The following is a 14667-nucleotide window of genomic DNA, read 5'->3' on the forward strand; positions in this document are numbered from 1 at the left end:
GATAGTCCATAAACTATTTCTCTCTGTGACCTGAAACACATGGTACTGCTTTGTGCAAACATTAGAAAAGCAACCTGATGACTACTCTGCCACTGAGTAGTGGCCACTCTACTCTGAGCACATGCCCACTATTAGCTGAGAAAATACCATTTTCCCTTCTTGCTGTCATCTCCAGTGCTGCAGTCCTGCTTGGATTCATTCTCTCTCCAAGCTATGTGATACAAGAGTGATCCAGGGGCACCAGTAGGGCCCCAGCTTGAGAGAAGCAATTGCTGGAACTTTACAGCTCTCAATACTCTGTGAAGGAGGAGACAGAAAACCAAAAGTGGAGTCATAAAGCCAGTAAGAAGCTTCAGCTCCTTCCTTGCGTTCTATCAGCCTGATAGAATTCTATCAAATTCTGTCAAATTTCAGCACAGAAATTTGTGTATGCAGATAACTAGCAGTTTAACAAACTCCTGAGCTTTAATGCAGGAAAAACCTTTATCTAAATGTTATGACTTCCAGAGTGGAGGAGGAGCCAAATATTAAATTCAGACACAGAAACTTCCCCATACAGTTTTTCAGCCACTGAAGAAAAAACAGAGAAAATGTCAACCCATATTTAAAGGGATGACAGTCACTAATGTATTTGCTAGAAGAGACAGCAGCGTACATGCTAATAATTTAAGCCATTAATTTAGCTTGTGCTAGAGATGACAGCCTTCTCTTTATGCTGTGCTAAATGAATAATGAATTATACACTCCCAAGGCAACTTTAATTTTCAAAGTCAATACTAATACTTACTCACCCATGCCTGGTACTTGGAGGAAAATGTGGTGATACAGAATGATACCCTTATCAAAGCACTCACAGAGCACAGCCAGTGAACCATCCAGCCCCTGTGCACCACAGGGACATGCATACAGCACTGTGTTGCTTAGTCTTAGTCTGGGGCTCACTCTCTTGGGATAAAACTATCCTGGGTTTGCAACCACAGCCCTCAGGGACTCCACATTTATTCCTTCCAGTAATTCACACTTTCTTAAATAAATCTCCTGAAATCAGGCAAAACAGGCAAGGGACTGTGTGAACGACCACTGGTGAAAGCTGGTAACCTTCTCCACCTACCCCGCCCTGGGGCTTGAAGCACTCTTTACAGACATTAAGTGGAAGCATTCCAAACCAGAGGCTGCAGGACTGCTCCCTGCAGACAGCCATCAACTCAAAATGTTAGTTTCAGCATGCAGTAGAAGGAACTGATCATTGCTTTTTAAAGAAAAAATAAATTAAAACAAATTAGGCCTTGATTACTGGGGCCCAGTTCTAAAGAAAATATTTTTTGTTTGAAAAATGCACTCTTTCACATAAAAGTTCTCCAAAATAGCAGTGAAGACAGTGAAAAGCCATAGAACAGAAAATGCCTCAAGCCCACCTGGTTGTAGTCCAGCATTCCCATGAAGCATAGTTAGGAATTTTAGAGGTAAGCTTGCTAGATCACACATCAGGCCAATGAGCCACCATCTCATTTTGCCAGAATAACCATTTGCCATGAAGCTCACCCAGCAGACGTTGGTTCTAATGAACCTGCTTTGCCACACATCAGCAGCTCCCTGCAGCAAAGGGCTCAGCCACCACAGCAAGCTCATGTCTCAAAGTCAGCCCTCATGGCAACTCATTACACCAACCTGACTGCTCTCCAGTCACTGATGGCTTTGACTCCCTAGCATTCATACAGTCATGAGAAATCATCTCATCCCTAAATGTCTTCTCCATTATCCAGAAACTTCCCAATTTTCTAACAGAATATTGCGACCTTTGAAAGTAAAGGAAATTCAACGCTAACTGAAGTCCAAAACCAAACTGTTCCCCTTCTATTCTGGAACAAAGTGGACACTCCCAGTCCAACATGGAGATGACATTTGGCAGACATGCAAGTCTGTTGCTCAGAGGATGTGATGTTTTGCCTTTGAAACTAGAACCCATAATTCTGGGTTGTTGTTCTGCCAATTTGACCTAAAAGGAACAGCAGATTGTCCCATTTAAGAAATTCATGCCAATACTTGCTTATATTTCTGGCACACCTTCAACTAAAATGGTGAGAATTTAGCTGAAGGTGTGCCAGAATTCAATCCTTCCACCCCAGTGACTCCACGCTGTCCAGGCTGTTGATGTTCATCCTTGTCTATACACTGCTTCAAAGACAAACAGCACTATGCTTAAACCACCTAGTAAAAGACAAGCTTTCCTTTTGTGCTGGTATAACAAAGTAATACAAGAAAATTGTACAGATAATGCACAAAGAACCAACCACAGAATTCTTATCAAATCCATGTAATATTAATTTTATTGAATTATTAAATATTATTATTATTAAATATTAAAATAACTGTGACTCTAGAACTCTTCTTTGCTTCCAGATCCTAAGCTGGCACTGAAGAACTACTCATACAGCATTTACTTTCTGAAATAGAAAAGAGCTTATGAACAGCAGTTGTGTGCCACTCTCACAAAGAAACTTCTTAGGCTTCAGCCTGGGGAAGTGACATGAGAAGATACAGGTTTCCATGGCCATTAAATCCAAGGCTAATGGATGACCAGATTAGCAAAGAAAAAACAGCAATTCTGGTGGAGAATTACTTACAGAGGTATTGGAAATGGATTATATAAAAGCCAAATATCTTTCCTATTTTAAGAAGATTACATATACTATGAGATATATAGATAATATTGCCAGCAAGCACAAGCTGACCTTTTAGGTGGGTATCCAACATAAAGAACTGGGTTTTGTCCTTCCCAGTTCTGGTTTTTTTTTTTTTTTTTTTTTTGCACTACACTACACTAGCAAAAAAAGTATTCCACTACAGGTACCTGACATGCTTGATAAGCAAGAGTTGCAGTTTCAGTCCAAAGGGATTGGAGAAATTGATGGGTAAAGTCCAGTTCATCAGGAGCTACTAGAAAGAGTTCCCAATAATGAGATTCTTTCTCAAAAAGTCTCTCAGGTAATGGTTGGTAAATATTCCGAGTTGATAGTGGGAGAAACAACATGCTCCACACACCTTTTCCTGGTATTTTGTTTACCTTCTTCCTATGATGTTTCAGCATATGCTTAGGGACAGCACTAAATTTTACAGAGAAGGACAGGTTATTATTTCTCAAGAAGCTGTCCTTAAATTGGAAGCAAGTAAAAAGAATCAAGAAACCAATTACTGGAAGCAGAAAATTACTAAAATAAAGAAATTAAAATCTGTATTGCAACATTGACAGTTATCAATGAAATGACAAAACTATGCAAATCTACCACCTTATGTCTGTCATACCAAAACCATTCCCTGTAAATAGTACAGTAAACCAGACAGATACATACAAACACAAATCTAGACCAAGCAGATTCTCACTCTAGATGGCAACATCCATTCAGAGAAATAGACAGAATTCAATCTCCTTTCACTGCTACATTCATAATAACTAAAAGCACATGTCCTGTTCCAGCCAGAACAGGGTTAATTTTTGCAGTATCCAGGAGAGGGCATGGCCAGTACCCAGAGGTTACTGTACACCATCTCAGACCATTGTTGGGGCAGGGGAAAGGGACTTTCCTCTGGGAAGAAAGAGTTCCTTCTGGTCAAGAAGTGTCGTGGAAGGAGCAGTTGGCTGGTGCCAGTTCCATACCGGAGGGAGCAGCTGGATAATGCCTGTTCCCAGCTGGAGGGAGGGGTCAGGGTGGTGTAGCTGCAGTTGGGTTGAGCTCTGTGATGAGCATTTCTGTATGTGAATAATCACTCTCTCTTTTGTACGCTTTTGCTAGTAATATTGTTGCTGTTTGTTCTCTTATCTCATTGCTGCTTCCAGTAAATTGTTCTTATCTCATCCCGTGATTTTTACCTCTTGGGCCTCCAATTCTCCTCTCCAGCCCACCACAGGGGGAGAGGAAGGTAGGAGCCAGCAAGGGGCAATGTGGTTTGCAGTATCTCAGTGGGAGCACTAAACTGGGGAGTACCATTCCTAAAGCACAACCACACAATACAGTTTAAATGAAGGGCAGGGCTGACAGAAGTGCTTACCTCAGTCGGTTGGTATAGGTATCTACACAGGTCTTCATTTTAGCCAACAAGGTCCCAACAGAAGCTTGTGACTCCAACTGCTCTTCCTCCTCTTCGCTGCTTTCTCCTGACAGAGGAAGCAGTAACGGCACCATCGACGTGCAAGAGGCAATAGCACGGAGCAATTCCAGCAGAGCTCGGTACAGGGGAACGTGTCGAGCCATATCCAAAACTACAGGAGACAAGCAGTTTAGCAAAATTACTAACACTGGAGACCCTCTCACTGCTAGTATGGATGTTTCAAACAGAAAAGCTAGATATTAGTAATTATTAAAATACTAATGAAATGTAATGATAAAACGCAGTATTTTGTAATAGTCATTTTAAATTTGTGTTGCAATGGACCTGTAAAGAAAGAAATTTACAAGATACCTGGAAAACAAAGGTTAGCAAAAGACACAAGAGGACAAAAGTGCCAACAAGGTATGGAACAGGATTACCATATGCTATATTCATTTCTAGTACCTTAATATACAGTCCTGGCTCAAACTGTATGCAGAGAGTAACAGTAAACAAAAATCTATGGAGGAAAAATTGTAACCTATGGCGTAGCAGAGTAGCATTTGCTGAATCTAACAGCTTAAGCATGTATAGAGACTTTCACATCACCCACTTTATTTACAATCATCTTCTCCTCTGGGAAAATTTCTCTGCATTATTGCAAAAATATTTATAGTTCTTAAATGAATGAAGTTATCTACTCAGTAGAAGTCCAGTTTTGCTTCTTTTCATGAGAAAGGATTGTTTTAAAAGCCATTATGTATCCTTCAGAGCATGCAAATTTTATCTGCATATATGTAAACCACAAAACAGTAAAGATGAGTAAGAACATATATTAGACAGGCCAAACCTCACTGTCTTAGTGCTTTTCAGTGTGATATATATGTGTTACAGAAGTAACTGTGGGTAGAATATAGATATCAGCTCCTCTGATTAGGAAGACAGGCAAAGATACACAATTCTAATGGATTCTCTAGCACCACATTTTTTATTTCTCTTCTCCACTTGTTTGGACAAATATGTAATGCATGTCATTTCAACAGACTTTGTATCATTAATAGAAATCCTGAAAATGTAGCAATAGGCAGATACTTTAACACAGCTGCTTCCTCTGCCCCTAGGACATGCTATTTTTAACCTAACTGCAGAAAATATTTGCTATAGTCTAAAGTATTCACAAATAACTGAGTTTATGATAAAATAAATTTATTCTTTTTCCAGCAAAAAATGCCAGACAACAAAAAGCCCTGACAACTTGCATTAGGACAGAACAAAGCACAGAAGAACTCTTTAATGTTTCATTTAGCACATCTCATCCTCCAAGCTAAAGCAGATCACAGACTTTCAACTCCTGTCACCAAACCCTTAGCTCTAAATACAGCATGATGGGACAGTATAAATAGCCAAGCTAAATTCAACAAACCAGTTTATGCAGGTTTAAGGCTGGATTTATCTCTGCCAGGAGTTCTTTGATCAATAGCTTGCTTTTTGTCTTTTGAATCTATTACAATGGCACAAATTCTTAACTGGGTGAAGTGCTATTGAATAGGAAGAAAATTCACCAAAACAAAATATTAATCTGCCAGGCCTGGTATCATGGCTCCAAAAATAACCCAAGTCAAAATACTCCATATATATAAAGCAAACTGAATTTAAACACTGGCATTAAGAAAACCAGTTTCAATTAACTGCTGATTCTTACCTTTACATATGTGTTTATATATATATATGCCTCCATTTTTTATGCTCAGTCGCTAGTGAAGAATGGTTGCCCACAAAAAAATCTCAGCAACATGTAAAAATAAACACATATAGATCTGATGATGTGTGGATTTAAAAAGAAACCAAACACACACACCAAAAAAAAAAAAAAAAAAAAAAAAGAAAAGAAAAGAAAAGAAAAGAAAAGAAAAGAAAAGAAAAGAAAAGAAAAGAAAAGAAAAGAAAAGAAAAGAAAAGAAAAGAGGAAAGGAGGGCAGTGAAAAAAGGCAAGCATAGAATATATCCTACCATAGTGAAGCCCCGGCCAGAAACCACCTCCCACCTGTGCTACTAAAGACCAAGTGGCTCCTCAATTTAATCAATAGCTGTTTATTATAAGGATGGTGAGTGAGGAAGAGATATGACCTCTTAGATAACCACAGCATTTCACTCTGGAAACCTTTTATTTATTTATCTTATCCATGAAATTTTCATGAGACCAGAATACATAATTTCAAATCCTTAGTGCTGGCTTGCCCTCTCCTTTGCTAAATGGATAGTTAAGTTCAAAATTATCATCATGAAGGGAATTGAACTGACATAACTTTAAAGTGGGAATGTTTTCCAGAGAGATGGGAGAGATTTCTGGTTTTAGCAGATCCAACTCACTTGCATTGCTTTGCGATAGTTCCCATGTGAAACAAATGAAATGCATTCACTTGGCTTCAATTTAAACGACCTTTTAGGGAACAACTACTAATTTTTTTTACCTTAATGCCAGACTCTGTGAAACTCAAGTTTTGGTGCCAATTATGTGTTTTGTGCTATTTTTCTCCTTTATTATATTTACTAAGAATTGTGACTCATGCAACTGTATTTTTCTGCCCAAATGCCTAAACTCCCTTCCATCCCCAATCTAAATCCCCAAAATATTCATCAAGACTGGATACCTAGATAAATATCAGAAAAAATTGCTTGAAAGAACCCAGAATTGGCAAATTACTGTTTATTATCTTTATCTGGCAGTTCACCTACGCCTTGTGCCTACTTTGCTTTCAGTTGAAAGAATGCCAAACTGATTACAGTGTACACTTAGTGGAGATACAGCTCTGCTTTCTGAAAGAGGTGAAGAAGACTTGAGCAGTTTGTTGAACTCTGTGTAATTTTTAAGACACTGTTTAAGCCACTAGGACAACAGGATACTCTTTTATAAATTACACCCCTGGCCCAGATCTACTCTTTGCTAACCCGTCCACCTCTTTCTGGTGTGACCAGCTGCAGCTACAGATGTCCCAACAGCAATTTTCTGGACTGAAAGAGGCTTAGCACATCCAGCAGCATTCCAAGTAGAACTTCAGTTCAGGCTGTGCCACTCACACTCCATCACCGTCCTCGCTGCTTTTAGTGTTTGCAGCACATTTAGTTGAGATTTCTGAATTAGATTTTTCCTTCAGATATCATTATGTATTTCATAAATATAAATATACATTACACGGGTTTATAATAAAAAATTTTTGATCATGTAACAAAGTTCTTAAGGGAACTGAAATACTACAAACATGAGTTAAAACTTAAATACAAACTTGCACATTAAAAAAAGCCTATCTCCATCAAATAAAAGCATGGAATTTTTGGACTACTGTCCTCACATACAGGTATCTGGCCAACTAAGATGACAACAATTTGGATTCAGTGAAGAACACGTGTTAAAAGTAAACCACTGCATTCTTCAAAGTATGCTCTCCCTTGGGAACATATCCATCTTTTTTTGTCTGACTCAATTGAGCAATGAAGGTGTATCATAACACTTTACCTGAATTAAATATGATAGCTTTTCTTATAGGAAAAAAAATCCAAAACACCATGAAACAGAAACAAATACTTCTGCTTATACCAGACCTATAATTTGAATACCATTATGACATATTTAATATGTCAGAATCTTTTTATATGGGTACTTCAGTTGTGTAAGAAGGCACCAACAGCCTTTGATTTATATGAGCATGCATGTAAGCACACCAAACTGCAAATACACAGCATTCCTAAGAAAATGAAAATGGGAGATTAAAATTCTTGGCTTTGTAAAAATGACAGATGGATATTTATCCAGGAGTCTCTGTTATCTCAAGGACAAAGCAGTTACTAGATAATGACAGATAGCTTTTACACAGAGCTCAGTTTGGGGCTCTCAGTCTCCCGTACTGAGTACACTCAGACCATCCTGGCTGTCAGGCTCCCACTGGATGTGATGTCTGTCACATCTGTCCTTTTTTGTGCTGTTGGTGCTCCCTGATTCTGTGGGTCAGTGAAGTGCTGAGAAACGTTCAGCTCCCAGCACCACAGTCCTGTTCAGAAGCTCCCCCTTGTTGACTCTCAAACAGAACTGCTGCCTCAGAGAGCCCACCTGAACTTCTGCTGGGTTTCCTGAGCACTTCAAATGATTACTCTATGACACATACTTACATCAAAAGAAAAGATTAAATTATTTCATTTCTAGACTCAGGGCAGGGATTGCACTCAGGTTTTATCCTGCTTCCTTGTCCTCCTTAACCAGGGCTGTCAGGGTAAGTCTGCCTAGGGACAAGGTGGTGTTTCAGAGAAGGGTCCAAAACCAGAGCCGGGAACTGGCTTCTGCACCACCTGACCCAAGCTGCTTCCCCCACAGCCTGCCATGGGATTCTCAAATTTCACTGAGTAAATACACACCAAGGTCTCACCTTTTGGCTATACCAGCAGTTAACCAGAGCATGAAGCAGAGCACAGGCTAAAACCTGCAGCTGAACCTGGAGCATGAGCAGGCAGCTGCAGGACAGCACCTTGGCCTCTTGCTGGGGCCCAGAGGCAGCTGTGACAGCCCAGGGTGACAGAGCAGGGTAGGAGGTGACAGAGAACAGCAGGGCAACAGCACCATGGGCACGTGGCCAGATGATGACAGCAGTGCTCTAAAAGGCTGGAATACCAGTGGTACCACACATAACTGATAACAGTAGCATTTTTATCACCACCTTTATTAATTAGGCAATTATGAGTGGACATATCCAAAAAATGGGTCAGTGTCCTACTGTCCCTGATAATTAGCAAGGAAGGTCAGGGGCAACAGGCAGCATACATATTTACTCACAATTCACATCAAAAAAGTGCCTCAGGTCTAAATTTATTCTGTTGCACTTGTGAAAAGCAGAAATCTCAGCAGGGTCACTGCCATTTGCTAAGATAGGTAGGGATGACAAACATCTGGAAAACATTTCATGGTTTAGGGGAATTCAACTAGTCTCTTGCCAAAATATTTGCAAATTAGATGCTGAATGAAGGCTAAACAGGTAAAAAAAGATTTCATTACACTAAATCTCCCTTATATGCTAGTAACAATCAGTCTGATTTGTGTGGAAAGGAGTATGACTGAAGTTGTGTTAAGAAGTCTTGGGTTCCACAAACTGCTGAGCATCCTGTCTTTTGAAAACTACAGTCTTTCACATGCCTAAGTGTCATGGGATGTTAAGGCATTTTTGAGAACTTTTAACCTATGCCTACTTGTTCCTGGGAAGCAATTGATTAACATTTAAAGATTATGTGTGATTTCAGAACATTTCAACTGCTTTCCACAAATCTATTCGTTCATCACTAATATAGATCTTTTTCTTACAAATATCTAAGACTAGCCATATGCAATTACAACCTTAATATAATGAAAAAAGCATATGAGGGCAGGTAGTTTCACAGGATCAAGGTATCACCTTATATTTCATATATATATATATATGTGTGTGTAGCAAGATAATGACCCAACTGAGTCTAATACTCCTTTGATTTCTTTTATTATACAATATTCAAACAAAGAATAGCCATGCCTAATGGCCCATTAAATAGACAGTACTGAACAGCAATAATTTTTTCTGCAATTCATTTAACATCCTCAGTTTGACTTAACTGGCTATGAATAAGATTATTTCCATTGCAAAGTGTATTTAAAATATCACAAGAATATGCACATTTATTCTAAAATGAAGTGAACTATTAATATAGCATATCCATCATATAAAAAAATCTTGACACTTTATAGCAAATTGAAGAAACAAATACAGAAGAATAATTTGTAAGAAAATGATGAAAAGTTCTTATTGATTTGCATCTAATGTCAAGGCCTTGCCCACTGTGATTCTCGGTGTGACTGTATTAGGAATTCCTACCCCAAAGGAGCCCATAAACTTGATGTAAAAAAACTCCCAAACAGCCACTCAAGAAAAAAAAAAAAAAAATCAACACCTTTACCAGTTTTACAGCTATGACACTGCCAGATGCAGACCCACCTTGCTTCTGTGCTCTGAGAAAAGCTGTCTATATATGCTCTCAATCTATCTCCTGCACATAACTTCTCATTCTCTGCACTCATTATTTAAGGACTTAGTGAATTTCAGTTATTTTAGAGGCCCATAGAAGTATTTTTCTTCTGTACAATCTCATTTTACTTTGGACCAATACACATGACTGATGTTGTTGAAGGAAAGAAGGTTGTGCTGGCAGCCACAGCAGAAGGCACCACTGGAAACTCTTCCAAAACTACAGTCCTTTTATTTCTTTTCTCAAAGAGATCTATCACTGCAAATATGAGAGAGATGATAATGAATGATCAGTTAGAAGGAAGTAGCTGAAAAGAAAAACGTGCTCAGGAGAGAATCCATATGGAAACCCCAGAAATATAAGGGAGGCCTCCTTCTTGCATGGGGTAAAGCTTCCAGTGACCCTAGAGATGCCTCCAAATCTCATTTCTTATTTTGTTTTGGATCCATTTCAGTAAGATGTTTCATCTTTCTGAGAAGTATAAATAAGTGTGTTTTGTTAAATATTCATCCTGAAGTAGCCATCGAATCCTGCCTCAGTTTTAAGCAATGTGAAAGATAACCACCAGTTATGTAGAGTATCTGTATTACAAAACTGCTTTATTCATATCACGCACAAATGCTCAAAATTTACTACAGTGTATCCAAGTCTCCCCTGCAAAAACCTCAAGAAAATATCTATGTATTCTGAATGACCTATTTTTTCTTTCATAGTAATAAAGTTCAGAAGACATGGGATAATCAGCTTAAGAAGCCCAAAGTAAAATAAGACATTCTTATTACCCTTCAACTTACTAAAGTTTAAGACCAATGTTAAGACCACGACTACAGAACCACATTCATCTGACACTACATTTTTCTTTTTTATTTCATGATTTCTAACCTCCAAATAAATTAAAAGTAAGATCCAAAAGTTCTGTCAATTCTACAGCATTTCTAAAACATGCTTTGTAATGAGAGGACTTTTTTTTTATGCCTCAGTATGTTATTCCCCCATAGCCATGATCAGATTAAAGACTTCAGGATCTCATTATCCTGTTAAAGACTCTCAGCTGCTATGAACATCACTGTTAAAAAAAAAAAAACAAACCCACACAAAGAAAACACTAATTTTGTGTTTTTAATTAAAACCTTCAGAAGAAAGTCTTGTGGCCACATATACTGCCAAGCATGAGTGAAGCACTCTGTCCTTCCAACACCCTTTTGCTAAATATTTAAAAACTGGAGCCATTCTTCAGCCCCCATTTGCTGCATCTTTGCAAACATATGATCTATGAATGCAGTCCCTGCTGCAGGCAATAGTGTCGGTTCCAAACGTCATGCTCTGCTGCCTCTTGATTTTCTGTTTCAGAATCAACCCAGGGCAAGCCTCTTTTATAATAGGCCTAATTAACACGCTGTGCTCTGCTCTGCTTTGATAGAAAAAGAGATTGCCCACAGAGTAGTTCAAAATCAGATCTCTAAGAAAACATTAGCCTTTGGGTAAAAATAAAACAAAAGCTTTCCAAATACATCAATACTACATCTTGTAGTAATTTAATTAGCCTGACTTTTTCTTCACTTATTTTAAAATAGGAATAACACCAGCATTTTCACAGTACTGTTTTCAGTATTAGGAAAAATGACATCAGGAGAGATTCGTCCCTGGAACAATGAAGCACGAGAAAGCGGTTCAGCACCCTTACAGGCCATGAGTCACACAGCCCATGTCAGAGCAGAAGAACAATACAAAAAGGGTGGGCCTCTGAATTTAATGGGTACAGGGTCATGCTCCAAATTATTACTATTGTTCAGATACAACTTGAAAATTTTGTCCTTCTGATGTCAGCACTGAGTCATTTAGCAGTCAAAAAAATCAGGTCAAATGTTAGAAAAGCTGATAATAAATTATAACTTAATTACTGAGGCTGCATTCAATCATTAGTATCACTTTAACATCATGTGCATTTCCCGCTTTTATCAAAGAGATAGGAAAGACCTGGAAAAGAGAGAGAAGGGTGACTAAACACAAGGTACAGAATGAGCTGCTGCACTACCTAAAATGAAATAAAGGCATTGCAGCCTCAGTGACTAATGAAGGGTATCATAAAGACATTGCTTTTAAATTATGAGTGGTAAAAAAAGTGTGCAGAATTGCACTGATCAATATGTTCAAAGGAAAGGGCACACCATTAGAAGAAATGGTGCCATTTGTACAAGAATATACACTACACAATACATCACTTCTGAGGTTTGGAAAAGCTTAACACTAAATGTCAGGGTAGTAAATATTATCACAGGTTCAAAAGTAATTGGGTAAATTGATGTAAGAACAGGCCATCAAGGGCTAATAAATGAGGGTACACCACCCTTGGCAACATACTAACAATACCAAAGCAGTATCTGCATGTCAGCCCCATCTCTATATTCTCCCTGTTATTGTCCACTACTGGTGATAAAATGACAGCCTAACAACCTTGGTCTGTCTTGGCGTTGCTATTACTGCGTGTTCTAGAAAACTTGGATAAAAAAAGTGTAACTGCAAGAGGAAAGGAAAACTGCTCAATTAGGCAAAATGCACTGCTCAGGGAAGTCAGTCAGTCATCCATAGCCCAGTAATGAGCACTCAAAACTAGTGCTCTTGTTATTTCTGGTTTGCTTATTTATTAAAGACCATTTGATTTTGGTGGAATTGAGTACTTTCAGGAAAGTTCTGTTTACAAGTCAAGTCAAACAACACTTTTCACACATGTATCCATGAATCCAGAAAAAACCCTTTGCCAGAAAAAGCGCAAGGCATTATTTCATGAGGCCAAAATGTACAGTTCAATAAACAAGACACAATTCCCTGCATTTGAAAGGATGGGATAAAGAAACCGAAACAGTACAAAAGACATGAAAACCAAACTGAGCTTTTCAAGCGTAAGTGGCTACCAAAGCCATGCACGATCCCCAGTTTTTGAGATATTAGTATTTAATGCCACACTCTAGTCCTTCACAATGGAATCCACTAAGGATCGCTCTGTGCCATTAAACAGAACTCCAAAAAAACCTGAACAGTTGGTCAGGTAATGGAGAGATTCTTCTTGGAGTCTACAGAGGAATCTTATATGGGGCTTGGGAATACATCATCAAGGAAGAATAATTAATGAAATCTAAAAATGCAAAATTGTGTATTCATTGGATTTATGTGATCAGTGTGGAAAGGCTGTGAGCAAAGTACTGAAGAGTAAGCACAAACTGCCATAGGATCCAACCCCACCGCAACTTTTAATAATCTCTCCTCTGAAAGAAAGCTGGATTTACCCATTACCAGTTCTTAAAAACAACAAAATATGGAGGAACCCAATTAAAGCATAAAGCTCTAACCAAATCATGTTTGCAATGAAATCTAGAAGACAAGTGGTGTTGTTGGAAGCATCAATGCTCCAGGAATGTTCTATATTATCAAACAAATAAAGGACAACATAGAGAAAAGCATAAATAAGAGAAAAAAATAATTTAAAAAATATATGAAAAATGTGAAGAAAGACACATATAAAGACAGGCATTCAGAGACTGCATGAAGAATAAGTTGTTTGCCTGGTTAAGGGATGAAAAAAAACTTATTACTAATACAACCCACTATGGCATTTAGTAAGATAGAAAGGACCAATGATTTCTATTTGAGGTCGATGTACTAAAATAAATCTAATAATAAAGGTAAGCTAAAAGTGTCAAATGCATCTTCCACTTAGAAAAATAAAAAAATATTTTCCACAGAGAAAAATACAAGATTTAAATATTCTGCAGACAAACCCTTTCTTAAAAAAAGTAAAAATATGCTCAAAATAAATAAGGAGGTGGATGCTTGTTTATCATGTCATCTTAAGTGTTTTAAGTGTGCAGCACTACACAGAGATGAAAGGAAAAGTATCGTCACTACCCTTAGAACGTGGATTGGGATTTTAAAATAAATGTTAAACTGGCTTTCATCATCCCTGTAATGGAGAAGGGAATAGTGATTTCACTATTTTTGGCAGAGGAGTGGGCAAGCAGCCACCTTGAAATGGTCCTCAGTCTGAGCATTACCTCTTCCAGGCCATAAAACAGTCACTAGTATTTTAGAATAAGATAGGAATCGAAAATAAGATGGAAACCTGCCATTTCATTGAACACGATGCAGAAATAGATGCAGAAATTCAAAATTAGATAATGAAGTTGTGAAGCATTTTTAAACCACTACTTCAGCAGATGGAAAAAGGCCCAGATTTGGGTCTTCTGCTCTGTCAGCAGAGGATACCATGACTGTTACTGGAATGAAAGGATGTGCAATTGCTGTGCTTTATTTTTCCTGTATGTGTGAGCACACCTACAAGACCATGTCCTCAGGGGATAAAAAGGAGACTATTTAAGCATCTCATTCTGCATTCAATATCTAATTATTTTGCTTGGCCAAGATAGCAGAGCTGCTGTGCATATTCAAAACAGAACTTTTATCACTCCGGTGTATTTTCAGAGAATAGCTGTTTCTTTATATACCAAGATGGGCTTTTAGTAAACACACAAAGAGCACACTGAAAAG

At 38.2% G+C, this 14667-nt stretch overlaps 1 protein-coding gene across 6 annotated transcripts in view; it reads right to left on the reverse strand.

Moving 5' to 3' along the window:
- BIRC6 (baculoviral IAP repeat containing 6) overlaps nt 1-14667 on the reverse strand; it is a 173740-nt gene that overhangs the window by 17896 nt on the left and 141177 nt on the right. For all 6 annotated transcript variants that reach the window (XM_068185299.1, XM_068185301.1, XM_068185298.1 and 3 more), the window contains one exon: nt 4048-4258. In XM_068185299.1, coding sequence (XP_068041400.1) covers nt 4048-4258 — 211 coding nt within the window. The remainder of the gene's footprint in view (nt 1-4047; nt 4259-14667) is intronic.

The sequence above is a fragment of the Anomalospiza imberbis genome, chromosome 3, assembly GCF_031753505.1.
Source record: "Anomalospiza imberbis isolate Cuckoo-Finch-1a 21T00152 chromosome 3, ASM3175350v1, whole genome shotgun sequence".
Lineage (NCBI taxonomy): Eukaryota > Metazoa > Chordata > Aves > Passeriformes > Viduidae > Anomalospiza > Anomalospiza imberbis.